The sequence below is a fragment of the Vulpes lagopus genome, chromosome 4, assembly GCF_018345385.1.
Source record: "Vulpes lagopus strain Blue_001 chromosome 4, ASM1834538v1, whole genome shotgun sequence".
Taxonomy (NCBI): Eukaryota; Metazoa; Chordata; class Mammalia; order Carnivora; family Canidae; genus Vulpes; species Vulpes lagopus.
The window spans coordinates 53,339,295-53,365,514 of NC_054827.1; the positions used below are offsets into that span (position 1 = coordinate 53,339,295).

Here is a 26,220-nt window from a genome sequence, read left to right on the forward strand (position 1 = left end):
ACACAGGTAGAGGAAGAAGCAGGCTCCACGCAGGGAGCCTGACGTGGGACTCGATCCCAGGTCTCCAGGATCACAAACCCAGCGATGGTGGCGCTAAACTGCTGGGCCACCGGGGCTGCTCCTGAATCGCTTTCTTACCACATCTCGCTATGAATTTATAGTCTCGGTGATTGCACGCTAGAACAAGTTAACACATACTCAATGGCTTGAAATAGCACAAATTTATTATCTTACAGTTCTGGAGATCAGAAGTCCAATACCGGTCTCATTCAGGTAAAATCAATGTTTTGTCAGGGCTCTATGTTTCTTTCTGAAAGCTCTAGAAAAGAATCAAATGCCCTTGCCTTATGACCTGCTACCTCTACCTTCACAACCAGCGATGTTCCATTTCCCAGACCCTGTTCCATACCCAGGTCTCCCTCCAAACACAGCTGGGAAAGGTTCCCTTCTTTTAAAGACCCATGTGATTAGACTGGGCTTCCCTAGATCAAGGCCAGCTGATTAGTAACCTTAATTGTATCCACCACCTTGGTTCCCTTTTTTTTTTTTAATTTTTATTTATGATAGTCACAGAGAGAGAGAGAGAGAGGCAGAGACACAGGCGGAGGGAGAAGCAGGCTCCATGCACCGGGAGCCCGATGTGGGACTCGATCCTGGGTCTCCAGGATCGCGCCCTGGTCCAAAGGCAGGCGCCAAACCGCTGCGCCACCCAGGGATCCCTCACTTCTAACCTTGGTTCCCTTTTTAATTGAATCCAAACACTCACAGTTTGTGGAGATTAAAATGTAAACGGCAGGGGCACCTGGGTGGCTCAGCAGTTGAGTGTCTGCCTTCAGCCCAGGGCATGATCCCCGGGGTTGGGGATGAATCCCACATCAGACTCCCTGCAGGGAGCCTGTTTCTCCCTCTGTCTATGTCTCTGCCTCTCTCTGTGTGTCTCTCATGAATAAATAAAATCTTTAAAATATAATGTGAACATCTTCAGGGCATCTGGGTGGCTCAGTGGGTTAAGTAACTAACGCTTGATTTTGGGTCAGGTCATGATCTCAGTGACCTGGGTTTGAGCTCCCTGCTGAGTGGCGAGTCTGCTTCTCCCTCTTCTCTCTGTGATCTCTCTCGCTATCTCAAATTAATTAATTAATTAATTAATTAATTAATTAATTAATGATCTTTTAAAAATAATGAAACATGAACCTCTTTAAGACCATTTTTTCCCTGCCGATTTCAGTAAAATTCCACTAGAGGGCACTAACGCATTCCTTATTATGAATGTTTCACTTAGGATCCTGATAAAGGGGAACATTTGATAAAATTGAGCACCATGTCACCAATTAAAAGAGAACTCACTACATAAAAGTCTCTCATGAGATATTTCAAAGGTCAATCATATAACATGAAGATATAGAGGGCAGAGCAACTTCCTCACAACTCCAAGGGCCTGAGCATAAGTAAAATAGGATTTGAGGTGTAGTGAACATTCTAGAGTCTATAACTGGGCTCTGGATCAGCCATAGGATACATTTTGCTGTGCACTTAAAGGGCACTTAATGTTCTCCTAAAGGGGTTTTTCAGAAATGGCTCCTTAGTGGAGTAGAGGCAGGCATAGATATTGTTGTCCAGAGACTGTTAGCCCAGTAGGACGGCTGGGAGACGCAACAGATTTGCTAAGTAGTGCCTCCGAGGAGGGAGGCCGAGAGCAGACACCGAAGTAGTCCCTGGGAGAGACATGGACAGATGGACAGCACACAACGAACACATTACATTAAAGTACAAAAGACGGAGGGAGATGTTTCAGGGCTCCTGGCCATCTCCAGGATTCCCAGACTTAGACGCCTGCCCCATATTGGGGAAAAGTTTCCAAAGTCTTGAAGGTGGTGGCCTGAAGAAGGAGAGATCAGAAGGAAGGTTCTAGGATGGAAGAGTGGGAAGGTACAGCCATTGGCTCACGATCTAAGGCTATTAGGGACTCAGGTCAACAACATCGCTTTTGATGTAGAGAAAGAAAGGAGAGACCAGAGCAGCCTCCCTGTCAATGGGGTGCAGAGGAGGGAAGCAGCCTGTTGAGGAGAGTGAGTTTGCTGCTGGGTTGGGGGGAGTTTGGGAATATAAAATCAGGTGCCTCCTGACTCTTGGGTTAATCTGATATGGAGAATGCTTGGGATGAACTATAAATCTTTGAGCTGTAATTATCCACTTCTATGGTGTTGGAAGCACCATAGAACCTGGGAAAATCCACTGGACACGTAAATAGAGTCGTGTTTAGCTTTGTAGATGCAGGTCAACTGTGAAAGATTTCTAAAGACGAAATTCGGGATGCCAAGCTTTACTAAGTAATAAGGAAATTGTTGGCTTGAAGAGGGTTCTTGAGAATGAAAGCTGCTTGCTTTCCCACAGAGAACACCTGCCCCACAGCTAGAATGTGGAAAACTCCCAGGACAACAGAAAAACACCAAGAGCTGACGTGAAGCCAAGCCTGTTCCCTGCCATGCTTTTCCTGAAAGGAACCACACCGGTAGCAACGTAGGAAAAGAAAACACGCCTCTGTAGGGCAGAGTTGCTGTCCTGAGAGCAGATGCGCCTCACTGGCCGGGAATGGGGAAGGTCAGAGATGCGCCCCCAGCATGAAGGGGATTGCAAGCAGGAAAGCCATCTCTGAGGTGTGAGTGCTGCCCCCAAACTGGGGACCCACCTCTTGCCTGGAGATGACAATGATTTGGCAAAATAGAGAAGGACTCGTGAAGCCCTGGCTGTGGTTGGAAGCAATTGGAGGGGGGAGGGCAGTCTCTGCTCTCTCCTCCTCCTCCATCCCCCACTCCCACCCCAGCCAAGAATATTCTGGCTCCAACAAAGCACAAAACAAACTTGAAGGTATCCAAGAGGGAAAACACTGTGCAATCCCCACAAACGTCACCCCAACGCAGGAAGGACACGTGACCCAGAAAAGGGAGCAGTATGTTGCAGCTGGACTGCAGAAGAGACACCTTGATGCCCCCCAGCCACGGCCGGGATTCCCCCAGGACTCTCAGCACCCGGGGGCACAGCCGTGCTGCTGCGTGGAGCAGCAGGTGGAGACCAGAAAGCCAGAAAGAGGTTGCATGCCCACAGCCGACGAAGAAACCACGTTGGCTGGTAAAAATGTGAGGTGACTGAAGTTAGCAGCTGTCATCCCTGCCTGCTTCAGAGAAGAGAGGAGAAAGAAGAAAGATATAGCAAACCCCAACCTTGAGGAAAGCAGCCACCAGCTCCCGCAACTACGGGGTGTGTAGTCGGCTAACGAGGGTAGAGCCCTGCGCCGAACAGTGTGAACTGGGTACAGACCCGTGAACTAATCCACGCTGGGGGCCTGACCGAGGTTTTACAGACGAGCCTCTTGGAAAAGGTAACGGCTAAAAACCCCATGCCGGTGGAGAAGCAAGGGTAGGAATATGCTTGGACGTGCCTCTGCAGGGTGGACGTGAGGCATCTAAAATACCAAAGTGCAATTGTGACGGCAGTGGAAGTTTCATGCTCTCGCAGTTCTAAGTGATAAACGTGCTCTATCAGTTTTCATCATAAAGATTCAGAATACACAGATACCCTCCAAGTTTGACAAGTGTCCTGCTAGAGCACTGTCCAGGGCACCGCACCGAGCAGCCTCAAAGGAGAGGGAGGCTAATAAATGTTGGTGACCACAAGCCTCGCCAGCCCACAGCGGCCACCACCAGTAGCTTGTGTTTCCCTTCAGCCCCGTGAGAAAGGGAAGTGGCTTCACTCCCGAAAATGAGGGCCAAGTAACTGCAAAGATGCCACAGAAGTCGACTGGAGTCCCCGGGGCTGGAGGACACCCATGGCTTTCGGGCTGCTGGGCTGGGTGGTGCTGTGTCTCCTGGGAGCAGGTGAGTTTCAGGACACCTGGGCAAGGTGGCTGCACCTTGCAGGTCTCATCTCGAGACTTTCTCTAGAGGCCGTGCCCTTCTCGGCTGACTCTAGCTCTGTTTCCTTCCCTCACAGGCCCCATGGAAGCCGGAGTGACCCAGACCCCGAGACACCTCATCACAGGGACCGGGAGGCAGTTGACACTGCTTTGTTCTCAGGATATGAACCGCGACGCTATGTACTGGTACCGACAAGACCAGGGCTGGGTCTAAAGCTGATCTACTCTTCAAGGAACGTTCAGTTTACTGAAAAGGGAGATGTCCCTGATGGGTACTGGGTCTCTCGGAAAGAGAAGAGTAATTTCCCCCTGGCCCTGACCCTGGAGTCGGCAGGCACCAACCACACCTCGCTGTACCTCTGCGCCAGCAGTTTATCCACAGCGCCGCTCAGCCAGGTGCTCGCTGCACAGAAAGGGCACCTGGAGAACAAGGAGGTGCCTTCCTGGGTAGCCCCACCCCAACCACGAGGAGAACTCCCTCCACCATCCGCCCCATAGTTGTCCTTCCCCGGCTCCCCAGCTCCGCAGACGCTGTCAGGGCAGCTCCCCTGCAGGGTGCTGCTCTCCTGGGGCTTCTCACCACTGAGGTGCTTGTCCAAGTCAAGGTAGGACACGCTGGCCGCGGTAGGTCTACTGCCAGGGGCAAGGGACTCTCTTCCTAGAACAGGATAGAACAGGATTGCACGGGATCCCTGGGTGGCGCAGCGGTTTGGCGCCTGCCTTTGGCCCAGGGCGCGATCCTGGAGACCCGGGATCGAATCCCACGTCGGGCTCCCGGTGCATGGAGCCTGCTTCTCCCTCTGCCTGTGCCTCTGCCTCTCTCTCTCTATCTCTCTGTGACTATCATAAATAAATAAAAATTAAAAAAAAAAAAAGAACAGGATTGCACACTGTGATCCTGTCTCCCTACTACTACTACTACTACTACTATCACCCCCAGTACTCCTTGCTGGGCTTCACTATTGCCCAAACCAAACGCCGCATTTTCAGTCCAATCACTCCACAAAACCTTGTCCCATATTCCTCGTCCTATTCCCGGTTGCTTGCCCCGGGGGGAAGAGCACGCTCTGAGTTATTCACAAAATCTGACGTCCCTCTTTCTTCCTCATCTCAGCAAATGGTCCCGCCCTCTGGCCAAATGTCCAAGCTGGGAACGGAGGGGTCATCCTCGCCATCTCTCAGAGACACCTAGTCCCGCGTCTCCTACCCTGCGTACGTGCAGATGTTACATCCCTTGCAATTTTTACTAATGTTTCTAACCTCAATGACAACGCTGTGGCCCAGCCAACGTCTCTCACCTGGATTCCTTAACCGCCTTCCACGCAGGCGCCCCCACCGCCAGTATAAAGTATAAGCTCAAGACTTTACAAGCTCCTCCTTGACGAGGTCTTTGTGTACCTACCTGCCTTCTTGACGTGAATGTCCTCTTTCCCTCAGTGACCACAACTACCACGTATGCCCTCTGCTGACTCACTGCTGGGTGTTCACCACCAAGGTTCACTCTCCCTAGAGCGCCCTTCCTCTCCCTACCTACCGGGTCACCTGACTGATGGCTCCTCTGGATGCTAATTCGGAAGTCACATCCTCCTCCAGAAAGATTTCCTTGAATCCCTGGCTGGGTCAGTTCCTCTGCTCTGCCCTCTTATGACAGCCTGAACTTCCAGCCTGATGCAGTCAACACACTCAACTGTTTATTGTTTAACATTTACAGTCATAAATATCCAGGTTAAAGAGAAGAAGGATCATGCCTCTATTGCTTACTTATGTCCGTACTTACCAGAGTCCCTGAAGGCAGTAGTAGTGTTAAATGAATGAGTGAATCAGTCTTGTCTCGAGATCCTCTTCCCAACACCCCTCTGACTAGTCCAGTATCTAGGTGCCCCGCGAAGTCCTCTCCTACACATAGTCTGGGGAGATTCCAGGGTTTTTCATACGTGTATCCAAGCAAGTCAGATCGTGTGCTCTAATAGAGATCTATTCTTCTACTCCAGCCCCTGAGCTCTATGTCCCCCTGATGACGATGTTGCCTCTCTGGGTACCACTGTTCCCATGGGATCTTTTTCTTTTTCGGGTGGGCCCTAAAATACCTGCCAGCCACTGCTGATGCTTCGGCTCTGTACCATTTGATTTGCCATGCAGTACAATACAGCAGACTTCATTGTTGCTGCCCACGGGCTCCAACATCCCTCCCAGGTAGAGCCTCCTGCAGAGTGGCACCTCTATTAATGAAGCACAAGAAGAAAAATTTGCTCAAGCTTTTCCTTTTCCTTCTTTGTTTTGGAAGGGCAAAACTACAGCTCCGCATCTTGATCCCAAATATCTTATCCAGACTTTGGCATGAAGGCTCACTCAATTACATACATTCCTCACCAACCACCAAAATAGTAGTTATATCCTGGGATAAGGAAATGCAGAGAGCCTCATCCAGGATGCAAAATCCAGCAGAAAACCCTGCTGAACTCCAAATCCACTCATCCCTCCAAGAACTGGCTGTATTACTAGGTCTTCCACCCCGTCGGCCCCTTGCCCTAATCTCAGGATGAGCTCCCTCTAGGAGGCACCTTATGTTGTTACACACAGGGGCTTCCAGTGGACGTATCTCTCCTTTTTGAAAGATTGGCTCAGATATTTCTGAACTACAAAAATTGTTGCTTCTCACGTCTACGTTGAGTTTCCATTACTACTTTTATCACATCCTCAATATAAATAGAATTATACTAATTAAATCAGAGAAGGAAGTGGAGATTATAAAATCAAAGATTGTTCCTCCTGGAATGGGGATCTACCATCTAATGACTTAGTCTTATTTCCTGGAAGTCTTCTTGGGTGACCCTGTATCCCATGGGAGCCCATGGGACCATGATGTAGACAGACGCCTTCCTACTTCTGTAGAATCCCACACACCTAGAGCCCTCTGTCACAGGACCTAGAGATGATAGCTACGATGCCCTGATTCTTAACATGGACCTGCTTTAGACACCAGGTTACCCTGCTTGTTACTCTTATTTCCCAGGACCAGCAGGGCTCAGGTTCACAGAGTTCCGAAGAGGCATGTATCCTCAGCTACTTTATGGGATCTACTCTTGATTACTCATACCTCAACCAAACTCACTCATGCTAAAGAAATACCTACAAGATTTAGTGAATTTTCAGATTTGGACACTAGTCACAGTTTATTTTTAAGTATTAATTTTTGGTTCACCCATTGTCAATGTCCTTGGTACCCTACTCTTTCCATATATACTCTTCCCTTACAAGTGGGCTCACGAGGTATTGTTTCACTAACACCAGAGCTAATGCAGACACCCCACCATGGACTCACCTGCTGTGACATCCTCCTTGGGATAGGTAGTTCATGGGCACAGGTCTATGTCCTTGAACTTGGTTTCTTGACTGCTGCATTAAGGCTTTGTCTGGTGGTTTATACACTGGCATCCCTCTGAAGCTCTTTCCCTTGACTTACCATCTCACTTTATCCACAAGTGTCCATGGATGCTAGTGTCACTGAAATCTCAGTGTCAGAAAAAAGGGTGACTGTGTTGTGGCCAAAACATGTACCATGACCAGTATGTGCTGATTCAGACAAGAGCCAAGAATGAGGCTACAGTTAGTGTTTTACTCAATGCCAAGAACCCCAACAGATGAGAAGTCCCTAAGAGATATGGTGTGTTTTTAAATAAGCCTAAGCATTCCTCCCAGCCTCCAGACGTCCAGCCCTTTTCAGACACTTCTGCCAGCAGTGAACCCACAGCGTTGTACGGCCACTTCCTCTCTGCACTGACAGGGTTGTCACAGGGGGGAAGGTGCCACCCACAGGAGACAGTGGTAGGGACAGCACCTATGAATGAGATGCCAGAGTCCTCACTTCCCTTCCGGACTTGCATGGGGCTTGCGCAGACCAGGCCACCTAAGAGAGCTCACCTGGTACCAGTTCAGCTTCCCTGGCACCACCTGCAAGAGGGAGCGTCGTTCCACCCAGATGCACTGGTCTTAGGGGACTGTCTCCAGGGCCGTGGGCCACCAGCCCTGGGCGGTGCCCTGTTCCCCATCACCCACATTCCATCTAACACTTGCACTCCACCTCTAGACAAATCGCCTTTCTAATTTCAGGTGTTGGCTTCTGGATTTCATTACTCTGGGGCTCAACTTCTTATTATTTTTAATAATATTTTAATAATTAATATTAATTAATTATTAATATTAATTAAAATTAATATTAAAATTAATATTTTAATAATTATTTATAATTACTAATAATTAGCATTATTTTCATGTCAGCTGTCACTGGCTCTGATCATGCTGTCATTTGCTCTGCCAAGCCCACCCAGCAAACTCATTCTTACTCTCCCGATCTCATGATTGCTTCACATGTTCCCCAGAATGTCTCTGGTCATTTCCCGAACACACACCCTTTCTATACATCTCAGTTCAGTTCTGCAACAGCTTCACTGTGTCGTTGTTATTGTTTGCTATAAATCTCCCTTTGAGGCCATCTGTTCTTTGATTTAGGGTAATGTGTCCTCCCATGTTTGCATCACCAAACCATCATTATGCCTGGTCCACTGGCTCCGGAATGGAATGGACGCTCTGCGAGGCACGGAGCGTGCGTCCATGGTCTGTGACTGCGTTCCCGGTGACCAGCACATAGCAAGTGTTCAAGAAATATCAATGCAAGGATTCTAAGATGCCTTCAAGAATTTTAATCAGGATTTGTCTTCCTTATCTCTCTTTTCTAGCTATGAGCCCTTTTAATAAGCAGCTTAAATAACAAAGCTTATGAATAAATTCTCTAAGAGACAAGCTTTTCACTTGGATAATGCTATTATTGAACACAGAGGCTACCAATTTCTGCTCTAGACATGCCCCATTTCTGTTACACGCTCACCATCACAGCTGCAGGGACAAACTTTTCCAGACACAGACTAAAATCAGCTCCAGGCCCAGAGAGGAGCTGTGGTGACTGGGGATGAGGGAGGTGAGTTCTCCTGGGGAGAGGCCCCTCATGTGAACTGCCCACGTCACAGAGTTCAGAGCGGGCAAGCGGGCCCTCTGCCACCAGATTGCTCTTCGGAGGACAAGAAGAAGACTGTGACCAAGGGATCCTGTAGAAGTAAGCTTCAAAAAAAAATAAAATAAAATAAAATAAAAAGAAGTAAGCTTCACCCGAGTATCTGTTAGTTTCGAATTCCTCTTCATCATAACAAATAACAGAAAGGGCCATAATCCTCTGCCTCCTACCCATGGCGTATCATGCCTACCTGGCTGCCAGAACAAATAATATTTTAGCATCCCCTCCTGTATGCAACGATATTATTTTCATTAATAGTCATGTACGTAATTACAAATCTCCATGTGCACCAAAATCACCCACTGAGGGCTTGTTTTGGGCTTTTTTTTTTTTTTGCTGTTTTTTTTTTTAAGATTTATTTATTTATTCATGATAGACATAGAGAGAGAGAGAGAGAGGCAGAGACACAGGCAGAGGAAGAAGCAGGCTCCATGCCGGGAGCCTGACGTGGGACTCGATCCTGGGACTCCAGGATCGCTCCGTGGGCCAAAGGCAGGCGCTAAACCGCTGAGCCACCCAGGGATCCCCTTTTTTGCTGTTTTTAAAAATTGTGTGTGTGCACGTGTGTGACAAGGACGCTTCGCATGAGGTCCCTTTTAACAAGTGTTTAAATGTACACTCCAGCTTCCTTAACTTTAGACACAATGTTGTTCAGATGTCATCATCTTGCAAGACTGGAACTTGGTATCTCTTGAACAGCTACTCCCATTTCCCCTTCCCCAGCCCCTGGCAACTGCCATTCTCTCTGCTTCCAGGTATTTGTCCCTGTGCTAAGTGAACAAAGGCAGTCCCAGAAGGGCAGATATTACACAGAAGGAAGGAGTCTTTCATCACCATAATTGTTTAGGATTTCTGGCACATGGTGATAACACAAACAGAATGACTTTTAATCGGATTTTATTATTATATTTTTATATCAGTATCTATTACTTTTTTCATATTTGGCAATTGTCCAAATAGTGTCCTTTGTAACAAAAAAGGAAAACAGATTCTGGTCTATAATCCAATCCAGAATTACATTTTACATTTAGTTGTTATTTCTCTTTACTCTGGAATGCCCCTCCATCTGTCCTTTGTAATTCAATACTTTTGAAGAGTATAAACCAGTTGCTTTGTAGAGCCTCGTACTTAATATAATACCATGGTAAAGCATGTTGAAGGTGAAGCATTAGATGAAAATAATTCGTACTTTCCATGTTCCTCTTGATATAACATTTTCAAGCATTTTATTAAGAAAATTGTCAATCATGAAAGCAGAGAGAGTAATACAACGAGCCCTATCGCCCGGATTCAATAATTAACACCTGCCACACTTTCATCTTCCATTCCTCCAGCATTTTTGGTTGATATCTTTTGAGGCAATTTCCCAGACATCATAATATTTTATTCCAGATTTTAGTAAGCTCTAAAAAATAATATTTTTATACAGTCATATTGCCAACCTAACAAAATTATTTGCAATTCCTTCATATTATGCATAGCCAGAATCATATTTAAACTTCTCCTATTACCTTGAAAATGCCCTTTTAAATCTTTGCTTTTGCATTTGATTGTGATGTCTCATCTTCTCCCCTCCCTCCTGCTCCCCTCCCCTTCTTCTTTCTCTTCCTCTTCCTTCTTCTCCTCCTCCTCCTCCTCTTCTTCTTCTCCTTCTTCTTCTCCTTCTTCTTCTTCTTCTTCTTCTTCTTCTTCTTCTTCTTCTTCTTCTTCTTCTTCTTCTTCTTCTTCTTCTTCTTCCTCTTCGCAGACATTGCACCTCTAGTGACTGCACCCCATCATTGGTACCCCCACTGTCTCCACTACATCACCAGGGGGAGCCTGCACATATGGGCACCATCATGTCTCCATTATGTCTCCATTGTGTCTCCACCACCAACACAATGGACAGAAAAGGCAAGTGTTTTATAAAAGGAATGAGCCTTTTGCTTATGGGAAGACTCACACCTCGATGTACCTATATCTATGAAAGCAAATCAGTAACAATTAGAACAGAAATATCTACACTAAATACTTTCAGCACACTAAATGTGTACCTTAGGACAGACAGATAAGAAATGCGGACTGAGGAATTGGTAAATTTTTGCAATATGAGATGCCACCTGGATACGAGGATGTGCTCGGGATGGCACTTAGTATAGGGGCTACTAAGGCATCTGATAAAAATCCCCTAAGTGCTAAAGCTAATCATTTCAAAAGCAGAGAATAGCAAAACATGAAGATAGAATTTGAGCCAGAACCCAGAGTTAGGCATATTTCTTCTGGTCACTTCTGGTTATGAACTTCACCAGGAATTCAGAGAAAATAAATTGATGGCTAAGTCAGAATTATGTTGGGCTTTGTAGCTTTTCCTTCCTAGTGAGTGAGTAGGATCCGATGCTGTCTGAGTGAGGTCACTACCCTATTACACAAGTACCATGAAGCTCAGAGACGGTAGGAAAGCTGTAGGACACTTGGTAACGAGCCACAGTTTAATATCCATGGTGGCCTAAAAGGGCATAGCAAGTGTGCTTTCAGTTTTGTTGTTTTGAATTCATTGAAAAACAATTCCTGCAGAAACATTTTGGAAGGCAAAAGATTTGGGGGGCCTGGCTTCCTCAGTCAGCCGAATGTCTGACTCTTGGTTTCAGCTCAGGTCATGATCTCAGGGTCATGGGATTGAGCTCTGCATGGGGCTCTGTGCTCAGTGGGGAGTCTGCCTGGGGATTCTCTCTCCCTCTCCCTCTGTCCCTCCCCCTCACTCATCTGCATGCTCTCTCTCTCAAATAAATCTTTTAAAAAATGTAAGAAAAATAAAAAGATGAAGATTTACCCCAAAACGGTAACATAAGGATGAGTACAAGAAATCATATCAGTGGAGAATTTTAACACACTGTCTGACACAAAATTAGTATTCAGTAAATGACAGTAGCAGTAGTAAGACTTCATGGGTTTAAAGGCTGGATTTATTGAGGTCTGCGATGATATAACCAGTTCATATGTACCAATCTGTTGCGTTCTTACAGTGGTTGGTACTTTTATTAATAGTTGATAATTTTATTAGTCCAATTTTCCATATAAGAGCACTGAGACCCAGAATTTGCCTCTGGTCACGGCCAATTAACAACAGAATTGAATTTCAAACCCAGACAGTGTAGCTCCAAAGCCTGCCTTGTAACCAACACATTACTTGTGATAATTCTTGTTCTTTAATAAGATTGTATGAAAAACTAAAAATGCTGTGAAGGAAAAATATTTGGAGAGGGAGGGAGGGAAGGAGGGAGGGAGAGAAATAGAGACAGAGGACAGTAATGCTTTCCTAATTGGAATTGATCAGGAAAAAAAAAATCCTTGCTGGTGGAGATTCACTTCCTGAGACTCACTAGAAGGACTTTAGAGGACCAGCATTTCAGGCCATGTGGTTAAGACTTACTACCCAGACCTCGCTAGGATACACAGGCAGATTGGAAGGGAAAGAAACCAGCCAGAGTTTGGGTGAATCCATGGAGATTTCCTTATGTTCTTGCCCTCCCCGGAGGATGCACTCCTTCCCCAGCAAGGAATATGCAGGCTCAGCATCCTAGACACTTTTGGAAGCCAGAGTTATGGGCTGAAGTAGGTCCCCTCAAAATTCCTATATTGAAGTCCTAACACCCAGTACTTCAGAATGTGACTGTATGTGTAGATAAGTTCTTTAAAGGGGTAGCTAATGTTAAATGAGGTCGTGGGGGTGGCCCTTTCCCAATATGACCAGTGTCCTTATAAGGAGAGGTAATTAGGACACAGACACAGAGAGAGGCAACACTGTGTGAAGGCAGAGGGACGAGGCCAGCTGCAAGCCGAGAAGCAAGGTCGCTGGGAAACCAGTCCTGCCAACACCTTGATCTTGGACTTCTAGCCTCCAGAACAGTGAGAAAAGCAGTTTCCATTGGATTAGTCACCCGGTTTGTAGTACATCGGGGCAGCCCTGGAAAAGTAACACAGCTGATCACACAGGCACTCTCTGCCTAACACACTCCCAAATTGCAGACTTGAAGAGACAAAGTGGGTGTTTGGCATACACTACATTGTTTGTGCAAGCAGTCCGGGCAAAATGAACAACACTTACCAGTTACTCAATGGTAGGAACACTCCTGAAATCCAAGTTCCCAGACACCAGCCTGGGGCCTACATTGCAAGAGCCGGTCCTTCTAAGGGGAGACTCTTCAGGCCTACTGTGTTAGCTGTTTTCTGCACACACACATACACACACAGACACAAAGGCACGCGCACACACACACACACGCACCCACACTGCCACGTGAGACAGAGATGGCTTTCACTTTGGCAACTCTAAACTCTCTTAAATCTAGAAGATGACTAACGGACGGTGAGTGTGGGCAGGGACAGTGACATCACAGACAACCAACCTCCAGCCTGAGCCTGAGAGGAGCCAGTCCTGCCTCAAGTCTGCCATGGGGATCGGGCTCCTCTGTGGTGTGGCCTTTTGTTTCCTGGGAGTAGGTGAGTGTGGGATGTTAGGGGAAAACCCCTGTGCTGTTATTTCCAGGCCCTGGTATGAGCCTTTTTTTTCCTTAGGCTTCCTGGCCTCTGGAGTCACATCCTCTGCTCTTCTCTCATAGGCCTTTTGAACGCACAAGTGACTCAAACCCCGAGACATCTCATCAAAAAAGTGGGAGCGAAAGTTTTGTTGAAATGTTCACAGAATATGGACCATGAAGGAATGTTCTGGTATCGACAAGACCCAGGTCTGGGGTTGCGGCTACTCCACTGGTCATATAATACTGACGGTATTGAGACAGGAGACATCCCTTACGGGTACAGTGTCTCTAGGAAGAAGAAGGATGCCTTCCCCCTGATTCTGGAGTCTGCTGGCATCAACCAGACATCTGTGTACTTCTGCGCCAGCAGTTAGCCACAGTGCTCCACAGCCACATCCTCTCTGCACAAGAAGCTCGGAGATCATGGGGCAGTAACCCTAACTCGGGGCTGAGCTGCGTTAGCTCCTATGGCACATTTGTGCCAATTAGAAGAAAGGCAGCCTCTAAAGAGGAACCCAGGCCACAGGCGCACACCTGGGCCAGGGGAGCAATGTTTCTCAGGCCTCATTCACCAGCCCTTTAAAACTCAGGGGGCCGGGGATCCCTGGATGGTGCAGTGGTTTAGCGCCTGCGTTTGGCCCAGGGCGCGATCCTGGAGACCCGGGATCGAATCCCACATCGGGCTCCCGGTGCATGGAGCCTGCTTCTCCCTCTGCCTGTGTCTCTGCCTCTCTCTCTCTCTCTGTGACTATCATAAATAATAATAATAAAAAAAACCTCAGAGGGCCTTCCAAACCCAACCAACCCAACCTTATGTGTCATCCCCAGCCTAAAACCATGAGACCCCACCCCAGCTAGAGGAGTCGTATCTCACATATTCACACCAGAGAGGCCCTGCTCTATGACTGTTCATCGGTCTTTCCTCCCCTTCCTATCCTGCTCCCTACTCTGCTACTTTGCCCCATGTCTTTGCTCTTGACTGATATTTCGCTAGAGGTCATTCACACATTCTAAACCCTTTCTTTAGATAAATTTTAGTATCTGTGTGCTGATTCAAGAGAAAGTTGGTGGAGCTTGGATTCTGTTCATTCAATTGAAAAAGAGAAAAATACTGATAAAAAATAAATCTTTCTGAGGTTCCCTAAATGGCCAATACTGTTGTGTTGGAAACTTCTGATCAGAGGAGTACCCTGTGACACAGAAGGTGGTAAGAATGAGTCAGGCCATACCCGTAATCACAATCATCAGGAGAAAGTATCCGTTTGTTTAGTTTAGGAATAAGACATACACGATCCTGCCAGGAAATATTAATCGAGCCTATTCTGCTTTGGGAATGCAAAACAAATATAAAGGGTGTTGGAAATCCCAAATGTTGGGGAATTTACCAAAGTATTAATGAGACAAAACAGACATATAAGAAGTTTTGATTCAGTGCTAATTCTTTATGTTGTAGAATTCAGAGAAAAGAAAAAATCAGTGTGTATTACACTATTCAGGATCAAGTTCACATGAGTGATAGGACTTGAGCTGATTTTAGATCAAAATAAAGGCAAAAGGAACTATCAAAAGAAAGAAATATCCTGCAATGTTTTTGTGAGAGATCCTGCCAGAATGAAAAAGTGAATTTTTTTCTCTGAGAAAAGGCAGGGATCAGAGGTCTCCCAACAGAGGCCAATGCCTAGAACAGAGAAAACACACCTTCACAGAATATTGTTAAATGACAAGACACATCTACAAACATTTATTTTCAGGGGGCTTTCAGGGTGTCTGGGAGTCCTGTGATGTCCAATAAATTATTTCTTTCCCACCAGAAGCATTGTACTGACTCAGAAGATCAACCTTGAGAGAGGGGAACAGTTACAGGCACTGTGGTTTCACTCCCAGTGCTTTCGGGGACCATCCTCACCGCAACTGAGACCCTTATAGGAAGAGCACCACCCCAGGCCCAGCTGCTGTCTCAACAAGGTGCCACCTGTTTCTTCTGATGCATCTCATCTCACTAAGGAACTGTCACCCAAGCAGAGATGTAGAATACATGAATTAAGTGCAGAGACTGAATATCACACATCTCATGAATCACACAAGATGTCTCAAGAGGTTGAAAGGATTATAGATTGGGGTAGGAGGCTTGAGTTTCGAGATAAATCGAAGTGTTCTAAGGAGAACTCACAAAATACACTCTCAAAAGCACATAAAATGTTAACTAATGTTTACCATAAGAATACAAGGAAGAATTCAGAAAATGTAAACCATGATTTTAGATAAAGAGTCGTCACATTAACATCCTGAAAAATTCATAGAAGGAAAAATGCTATTTTCCTTCTATGAATCAAAGGTTTAAAATTCTGTGACATGGGTAAATATAACAAATTCTTCTGTATTAAATGAAAATAAAAGCAGGGTTTACTAGGACATGATGGGGAAGAGGAGATGGCTTCTTAAGAAACAGGGGCAATGAAAGGGAAGGAAAAAATGTTTCCTTTTTTCTAGAAAAGAACTGAAATATCAAACAAGGGTGATGCTACAGAAGAAAGCACTTCTCCTTCTTTCTAGACAAGAGTGAGATATCCCAACTAGTTTATCTGAACATACACTTGTGACATACAAGGACTATTTTCTACTCATTACAAATGAAGAACCTAAATTTAAATAATTTGCCCAAAGCCACACAGCTGGTAAACTCAAGCTGAGGTAAACTCAAGTCCAAGGTGGGTAAATATCCTTGCTTCAGCCAAATGGGTCTCGAATCCAACCATTAATGCAAAGATATGATTCACACAGCCAAAGAACTGGACCCCCTATCTCTGTACCAGCAGCATAGCCAGCACCAAAGACACTTTTCATGATATAGCGTAAACTTCCAACACTTCCATCTTGAAATGGAATGATGAAGTGTTAAGGGAAGAAATGGTATCATCCTAGTGATGGACAAGTGGAGACAGCCATAAAAAAAAAAAAAAAAGCCAGGTGTGTTTGATGAATATAAAGCAACTGAAACTAAGGCATATCTTCAATCAATTTCAGAATGAGGTGGATAAAATGATCTTAAAGTGATGCAAGACAAGGAAAAGTGTTAAAAACCAAAACAATGTATAAATGAAGGAACGAGAAACACAATGGTTCACATTTCTCAGCAGCAACACTGAATGCTAGAAAACAACGGTGTAAAAAATAACTATGAAATTCCGATAGAAAATAATTTTCAGCCTGCATTTCTCAACTAACCCAAGCTATCCATAAAAATGTGATTTTTGTTTCTGCCAGGACCTCAAACCTAAATAAATTCTTATTTTATTCTTCCTTAGAAGCTTCTTGGATAATGTGTATCAGCAATCTGTGGGAGAAAATCAAAAAGAGAAGAAATCATAGGATTCAGGAACTAGGGAATCCAACTCAGAATAACAACAAAAAAAAGCCCTAGGATAGGAATTGTGCAGTAGAACTGGTTAGCAACCCATCCAGACAGAAGCAGGGAGGCTCCAGGGTACATTTTCAAATATTGCCAAAACATAGACTGTGATACACGAAATGAGAAACTCATCCATAACATAATCTAGCATGAGTTAACATGTGCAGAAACCCAGATCCAGTCTGGAGAAGATGACTCCACTAAAAAGAATCTAGATTATTCAGAGGTTTCAGATATAGGTGGCAACTAAACTACAAAGTCTGCTGATTACTAGATAGCCATTTATTTATTTATTTATTTCAAAAGATTTTATTTATTTACTCATGAGAGACACACAGAGAGAGAGAGAGGCAGAGACACAGGCAGATGGAGAAGCAGGCTCTATGCGGGGAGCCCCGATGCGGGACCCGACCCCGGGACCCCAGGATCATTCCCCGAGCTGAAGGCAGATTCTCAACCACTGAGCCACCCAGGTGTCCCACTAGATACCCATTTAAAAGAATGAGGTAGGTCTTCTGATGATATGGGAACTCCTGTAAGACTCATCCTCAAATAGCAAATATACTCTCCAGACAAAAAATTTTAAAAAGCCTCCCTTAACACTGGAAAGCAATAAAAAGAAGGCAATATTTACAGGGAAGTCAACACTTGGATGAAAAGTCAGTTTTTGAGGCACCTGGGTGGCTCAGTTGTTTAAGCATCTGCCTTCAGTTCAGGTCATGATCCCTACGTCCTGGGATCAAGCCCTACGTGGGGCTCCGGCTCATTGAGGAGTCTGCTTCTCCCTCTCCCTATGCCCTTCCCTTCTGCTCATGTTCTCTCTCTCTCAACTAAATAAAATCTTAAAAAAAGAAACTTCAATTTTGAGGGGCACCTAGGTGGCTCAGTTGGTTAAGCATTTGAGTTCGTTTCGGCTCAGGTCCTGATCTCAGTATCATGGGATGGAGCTCTGTGCTGGGCTCCACGCTGGGTGGGGAGCCTACTCAAGTTCTCTCTCCTCTCCCTCTGCCCCTCCGCCACACACTCACCTGCACACACACTCTCTCTTTTTTCTTTCCTTTCTTTCTTTCTTTCTCTCTTTATTTCTCTCTTTCTTTCATAAATAAATAAATCTTTAGAAAAAAGAAAGAAACTTCGATTTTGAGGTGGAAATGAAGAGCGCAGGAAATGATGAAATGTGGATAGATATTAAAGATTTTTCTTAAATTCTTTGTAATATGTACGATTAGTGAAAGCAAACATTTCAGCATTGAGACATGTAGTGGATACACACAGTAAAAATGACAATAATAATGTAAAAGATAAGGATGAAGAAAACATGCACATTTAGTTGCAAAGTTCTATATTTTAAGTGAATCTTTACCATATTAATTGTAAGTAAGCTGTAAAAAGTTTAAAATGAGTATGATAATTATTAGAGCAATCATTGAAAAAATTAAAGAAGTATACCTAAAATGCCAGTAGTTAACAAATTAAAATAGCATTAAATTTTTTTTTCAAATAATTAAATAGGGTCTGTCTATCCTAGGAATATGTTTGCTCTGACATTCAAAATCAGTCATTGTAATTTACCTTATTAATACATGTATAAAGACTACACAGTTATTATTACAGATAGAAAAAACACTTAGCAAAATTCCATATCCATTGATGATGGCAACACTCAGAATTGGGAGCAGAATAGAACTTCATCAATTTAATGAAGGACATCTACAAGAAGCCCACAACTAAGAGCATACTTGATGGTAGAAATATTCAACATTTTAGCGCTAAGCTAATAAACAAGTCAGTAATTTCACTAACACCACTTGTACTCCACATTACTAAAGGTGCTAGGCAGCACGTTAAGACAAGAAAAAAGATGAAAGGGCTGAAGAGTAAATGATAAAGTAGAACCTTTTAAGAGATGAAATCGCCATTTATATTTAAATATCAAAAGAAACCTATAAAATTATAAAATTAATAAGTGAATTTCTAAAGGGCTTGTCTTACAATATTAACATGCAAAAATCAATTGCATTTCATATACTATGGCAAACAATTGGATAGTTAAATTTTATTTATTTTTAAAGATTTTGTTTATTTACTCATAAGAGACACAGAGAGAGAGGCAGAGATATAGGCAAAGGGAGAAGCAGACTCCCTGTGGGGAGCACAATGTGGGACTCAATCCCAGAACCCTGGGATCACACCCTAAGCCAAAGAAAGGCAGATGCACAACCAGTAAGCCATCCAGGCATCCCAGGATAATTAAATTTTAAAACTTGCATTTAAAAGAAGGTAAAAACAACCCAAATATTTAAGACCCGAAGGGTGGCACACCGTGGTACTCGGTGATGGATGGGGAGGGGTGGATACACGGTGGACACCTGACAGTGGCTCACTTGTGATTCCTTGTGAATGAAGATCCATCCAAAGTGAAGAGCCACATAGCTCCACTGGGGGGCAAACAAAGCTTCTGCAGAAGCTCACCCTCCTACTATAAGAGGGGAACAGAAATGCAGTAGGGAAGGAAGAACCCACTGGGGAAGAAAGAGGCCCTAGAGTTTGCCTTTTTTCAGGGACGGTGAGAGGCTAGCACCTAAAGATGCTGACTTGCCTGCTACTTCTCCTGGGACAAGGTATGAGGCTAATCCCATGGGGAAGTTTGGGGTTAATGTTGATGCCGAGTAGAGGTGCAGAGGGCCTGAGGCCACCCTTTGGAGGATGAGGGAAATGGGTTAGGTGATTAGTGGATTCTGACCCAATAACAGTTGGAAGAACAAAACGGAGGCAGTGCCAAGGGTTCTTTGGAATCCAAAGTGACACTGAAGCTAATGGTAAAAAGACCTTCCTGCCTGGGGACAGGCCTGTCAGCTCTCTCTCACTCTCTCACTCTCTCTGAAACTAGGCTCTGTGTTCGGAGCTCTTGTCTCTCAAAAGCCACACAGGGACATCTGTCAACGCGGGACCTCCATGACCATCAACTGTGAGGTCGATACCCAAGTCACCTTAATGTTCTGGTACCGTCAGCTCCCAGGACAGAGCTTGACACTGATCGCAACCGCAAACCAGGGTGCAGAGGCCACCTACGAAAGTGGATTTACCAGGGAGAAGTTTCCCATCAGCCGCCGAACCCTAAAGTTCTCCACTCTGACTGTGAGCAACCTGAGCCTCGAAGACAGCAGCTCTTACTTCTGCAGCGCTAGAGACACAGCGCCCAGGACAGATCAAAGATCTGAACAAGAACCTCAGCTGGCTCCCTCCCACCCAGCTTCCAGCCTGATGAACTCAAGGCCCCAGTCAAGGCAGATGGGAGGGGAAGACCACAGCTTGAGCTGCTCATTGTGTGCTTGTTGGTGGATCTGGGTGTGAATAGGCCAACTAGCCACAGGGACACAATCTGCAGGACGAACTGCAGGATGAAATACAGGGAAGGTGGCTACCAAGAGGCTGAGGATAAAATTCCTTCCACGACAGTGTTAAGAAGTACTTAGTAGAGACCATCGGATAGTTTGCCTTCCAGGGGCAGGGTCAGAATGAACCTTTAACTATTTTATCTCAAAGCTCTATGTAGCTTGTTTTCCATCAATACAGTCCAGAAGGCTCTTAGTCACCTTGATATCATACAGGTCCATTAGACCAATGGCATCATTCAGGATGTTCTCAGTGAGTAGGAATTAGAAAGCGCTCGCGATGCCTCAGCATGACATATGCACGCCAGACCAATGTAAGATCCGCAGAAGTTCAGAGACCTGCCACATTGATGAGCTCACTGTAACATATGAAATTTTACCAGTAGCCACTCCTTCTTCAAGGCTAGGTATCATCTTCTCTGGGAAAATTTCATTTATTATTGCCATCATTTCTCTTTCTTTTAGCTATTTGCATTGCAAAATCAATGCACATTATTGTAAACATTGAAATTGCTCATTTATTTCTTTTTTTTTCTTTTTTTTTTTAAGTCCACAATTCATTGTTTATTGTTTGCTGAAAACAATTCCACAGTTTGTCTTCACCAAATTACATCATGATGGATAATGGGCATTTGGGGCTTACAAATCCTTTAAGAATGTACCTGGAGATCACAGTATAACCCAATCCTTAATACAAATAATCTAAGGGCTGTTGTAAGATGATAGGAAAAGCCTGTGAAGTTAATAGAGGTTTGCCATTACAAGCCATGATTTCTTTTCAGAATTTTATTTACTTGAGAGAGGAGAGACAGGGAGACAGAGAACAAGCAGGGTGAAGGCAGAGAGAGAATCAGATTCCCTGCTGAACGGGGAGCCCGACGCGGGGCTTGATCCCAGGGCCCTGAGATCATGACTCGAGCCAAAGGCAGATGCTTAACCGACTGAGCCACCCGCACACCCCTGAAGTCACTCATTTAAATAAAGCTAGATCATATGATACATACTGTTTTACCATTTATTCTCTCAACCCAAGAATATTTCATAAATACCCTTTCATGTCAAAAAATGTACCCTGCATTGGCTTTTATAAGACTATTTCAATATATTGATGACTGTCCTTTATATTTCGATTTTTACAATCAAAACCAATGGCAAGGTAAATATCATATGCTAGATGACAAGGTTTAATTTAAAAGCAACGGCATGTGTACTGATTTATTTCTATTGCAGTCTCGGCAGGGAATAATGGAAGCTCTCCCTGTTCCACCTTTCTACAACTGGCCCTTCTTAGTTAGGTCTCAGCTCAAATACCACCCCCTCCCCCAAAGAGATTTTTCCTGACCACCTTAGCTAACAGAGCATTTGCCAACCTGGCATTCACTCACACCTATTACCACTTTATCCTATTTTAACAATACCTAACCACCGTAGTCCGGTATAAATATATACACTCTATATACACGACATATATACATCCCTTATTGTCTGTTTCCTGTCACTATACCTTCTCACAGATGTGTGAACACATACACACACAAATACACATAACTGCTGTGAAAGCAAGGACACTTCTATCTTCTTCAGTGCTATTTCCTTTCATCTTAAGAAAACTGCAGGAATGCTACAGAAATTCAGCCAGTATTTACTGAGAGTTACAGACTGAATTCGACTCCTCCAAAATTCACACAATTACAGCCCTGAGCCCCACTATTTTAGAATGTGACTGTATTTGGAGATTTGGCCCTTACAGATCTGGCCTTTAAAGAGGCTATTAGAGTGACCCTAATCCAAACTGGCCAGTATCCTTATGAGAAGAGATGAGGACATCCTAGGAGAGACACCAGGGTTGTACCCACAGAAGAAAGGCCACATGAGGACACATTGCCAGCCAAGGAGAGAGGCCTCAGGAGAAATCAACTCTGCTGACACCTAGATCTGAGACCTCTAGCTCTCAGAACTAGGAGAAAGAAGATTTCTGTTGTTTAAGACACCTATGTCTATGTTCTTTTGTTATGGTGGCCCCAGCAAACTAACACATTGACTAAATAAATATGATTCAAAAAAAAAAAAGGAAAATTTGACAAGCAGTGTGGATTTTCCTGGAGAAAAAGTCTACAAAAGTATTTGAGTTTAGACAATGTAAGCCCACAAGCAAATGAATTGTTCTAATGGGGACAGAACAGATGCTTCAGCTTACGTTTGAATAGAAAGGTGGCCCAACTATCGCCAGCTCCCTCTGCTGCATTCCCACGGCTGGGAAAGGGAGTAGATGTTATGGGTTCTAGAGACCAAAGCCCAGAACGTGCTCAAACCCAGTGGCCCTGAAGTAGATGGTCCTCAAATTGGAACTGTCTTGGTGCCTATGTGGACTAAGTACTCAATGCTGAGCCTTGGAAGCCATTTGGAGATCTTTCTGGACAGTTTGGTCAATAGGAATTGGAGTCACCAGCAGCTGCCTTCCAAATGGACAACACATTCTAGAGTTTTTATAAGCCAAATGAGTGGAGAGAGCCCAATTGACTGATTGGACTTATTATTGAACTTGGCTTGTGGAGCTCAATCTGGACCTAACACGATTTAGAAAAATAAAAACACATGTTATTTATTAAACTTTGAGTATCATGGAATAATTCACGGCTGCTACAATAATAACAGCCCACATGGGTATTCCTCTTGGACTCTCTCCTGCCTTTCTTCTGCTACTACCTTCCAGAAGATGCTGGAGCGACTTAAGAAGATCTAATAGGCCCAGGAGGGATGGAAATGTGAACAGAATGACCATTACATTACGGGAAACGGTCTTTCGTTAGTGTTAAAACCTCAATTGCTAGACACTGCCCACTTACCCCTCAAGCCTGAACAATAGATAAAATATGCAAATGGAACTTTGCTCTGGGCCTGAAACTCACTTGTCTTCTTTGGCTTCGAGGTGGGGAGCAGGATGAAGGGGCGAGAAAGGATGGATACCCCCATTTAGCCAACTAGCATGGCCCGTCTACACATCCACACCTCTGTCTCAATGTTTCTGTTTCTCGGGACCACACAAAACCCCCCCTTCACTATTCAGAGTCAGCAACTCCCAGGCTCCAATATTCAAGAAAGCAGTTCTTACTGGACAAGAAGAAATTGTGCCATGGGATCCCTGGGTGGCGCAGCGGTTTGGCGCCTGCCTTTGGCCCAGGGCGCGATCCTGGAGACCCGGGATCGAATCCCACGTCGGGCTCCCGGTGCATGGAGCCTGCTTCTCCCTCTGCCTGTGTCTCTGCCTCTCTATCTCTCTGTGACTATCATAAATAAATAAAAATTAAAAAAAAAAAAAAAGAAATTGTGCCATGGAGAAAATATGTAGTTTAGAAAAAAATAATGCAGGAAAGGAGCTGGAAGGTTGGAGAGAAGACAGCTCAGAATTTGACAACATGGTTGAAGAGCGGTGAAGGATATGGGGCCCAAGGCGGAGTTGACTATGAGTGGAGGAAAAATACCTGAGTCAGGGGGAAGGGCTTAGGAAGAAAGTGTTAAAAAAAAAAAAAAAAAAAAGGCTGGAATTTGGAATCTGACCAAAATCTACTTTTCAGACCACTGAGAGGTCCAACAGCCCCCAGTGTGTAGCAACACAATAGGAAATGAACTACCCCAAGTAGGGGAAGGCCCGGGTGTCAACTCCATATTAATCGTCCAGGTGACCCAGCAGAAGTCACTTAACTTCTGAGCTTTAGGTTGCTTGTTTCACGTTTTTATTTATATTCTAGTTAGTTAACATATAGGGTAATATTGGTTTCAGGAGTAGAATTTAGTGATTCATCACTTCCATATAACTCCAGGTATTCATTATAAGTGCCCGAGAAAGTGGTGTCTGCTGCTTCCCTCATGGGGCTGCCCTCGGGATCAGACAAGAAGACAGGAAGCTGAATGGTCTCTGGTAGAGCGGGCAGGCTCTAGAGTCAACTATCATGCTAAAATCCCATCTCTACAACCTACTGGCTGTGTGACCTTAAGCAAGCTACTCCATCTCTATAAGGCTTGTTTTGTCATCTATGAAATGGGTAACCTCATAGTTGGTTGTTATAATAAAGTGAAAAAAGGTCCATAAAAGACTTTGACAATGTCTGATATAGTCAGCACGAAGAAACTATTCACTATTATAATTAAAAACCAGGAATGGGGCACCTGGGTGGTTCAGTGATTTAAGCGACTGACTCTTGATTTTGGCTCAGGTCATGATCTGAGTCCTGGGATCAAGCCCTGCATCTGGCTCTGTGCTCAGTGGGGAGTCTGCTCCCTCTCCCTCTGCCCCTTCATACAGTCTCTCTCTTTCTCTCAAATAAATAAATAAATCTTTAAAAAAAAAACTCAGTGATTTGATAGGCTAATGATTAACTATGAACTATGAGAATGCCTTAGAGAAATAGTTCAGAAGGAAGATTATAAGAGTTGCATAGACTTAACCAAACCAAAGTTGGGCAAAGCTGGACCTGAATCCACCCTACCTGTCTGAGCCTAAAGCATGAGGTCATAGTCTCACTTAGAGCTATTTTCTACGCCTATAAAGTGATTCCTTCTACATTCAACAAAAACTGACTTCATACTATGTTGTGGGTATAATAGTTTATTCTGAGGAGGAGCACAAAATATCAGGAAAAAGCTAGTCTTAAGGCTTTAGACACAGAAATTCCTTGAGCTCTTGGGTGTTCCCTTTTAGACAGAGTCAAGGCCACAAACATTTTCTCCCTATTCCTCAATTTCCTGTCTTCTCCCAAGGGGCACCTCCTGGTAGGATACCTGTCCAGGAACACTGGTATGTGTTCTTCTCCTTCTCTGCTACAGCAGGACTTCCTAGAAAAACCCCACGACAAAGGGACAAAACTAAATAGCATATTTGGTGACATTATAGGGAAAGCCTCTATTATAAAGCTCTACAGCCTGGTTCAGCTACCCATGAGCACAGAGACATGTCATCCGTGTCTTAAATGTGGTTTAGAGTAGACCAGGGCCATGGCAAGGTAATGCTCTGAGACCAGGTGCGAGGTGGAATATTCATTCAATCCCTATTTCTGCCAGGGAGCCAAGCACCAGGAAGGAGCTGAAGGTACATTTTGTCCTCTAGGAACCTCTGGCTTGATCCCAAATAAACCTTCTCATGTGGCACCTGCCCCAATTCCCAAACTTCCAGTGCTGTCCACGTCTTCTGGTAGCCTTAAAGCCAGCTCTGCTATTTTTAGATCTGTATTTGTGGGTAATACAGAACCGTGCTGTTCTCAGTCTCTTCTTCTACAAATGGAAATAATTTCATTTTGTATGCTTCACAATTAAAATATTTGTGAAAAGACAAGTTCAAAACTCAATGCCAATGAAGACCGGCATACTGCTGTTGTTGGGGTATGTGAAGCCTTATAGAAGGCTGTCCGACACTGTACAAATATAGCACCTTCCCACAGAGGTGTGAGCCCATCAGGATGAGAGGGGGTGCTATCAGAGAGGCCAGAGCTCTGAGGGCAGTGCTCCCGTCATGGGGAGACCAGCCTCCAGCCATGCCAGGCAATGGACTGGAAGACTTCCTATGGGCCCCTCCCGGCTATGGGAACCCACAAAGGCCAACTTCTGCTAGTTTCCATTGACTCCATTCCCCCAGCCCACTTCCTGTTTTATTGCCGGATGTCTGAGCCTTTTTCACTTTGTCCCAGAACATTTACTCATTTCCACTTTTCAAAAAATTCAAAAGTGAACTGTGTCCAGCTCTGCCCTTCATCACCTCAGAGCTCAGAGGAGCTGGGAAGGAGAACTGTCTTTGCAAGAGGGTTCCTTCACCTGGCCCATGGAATTACACTCAACACACTCTCTCCACCTCCATTCCCCTCTGGCCAGGTTGTGCCTCAGTAAATTATGGGGTTGTGTTTTGGTCTCATGGAAGGTCCCAAACT

The 26,220-nt window shown here is 44.7% G+C and overlaps 1 gene segment (V, D, J or C); it reads left to right on the plus strand.

Moving 5' to 3' along the window:
- Positions 1 to 3,811: 3,811 nt before the first annotated feature.
- Positions 3,812 to 26,220, plus strand: part of LOC121489707 — a 39,279-nt gene continuing 16,870 nt past the window's right edge. Inside the window, 3 exon segments of the C gene segment in view lie at positions 3,812 to 3,875; positions 3,991 to 4,283; positions 13,700 to 13,712. Of these exon segments, the coding sequence occupies positions 3,827 to 3,875; positions 3,991 to 4,283; positions 13,700 to 13,712 (355 nt within the window).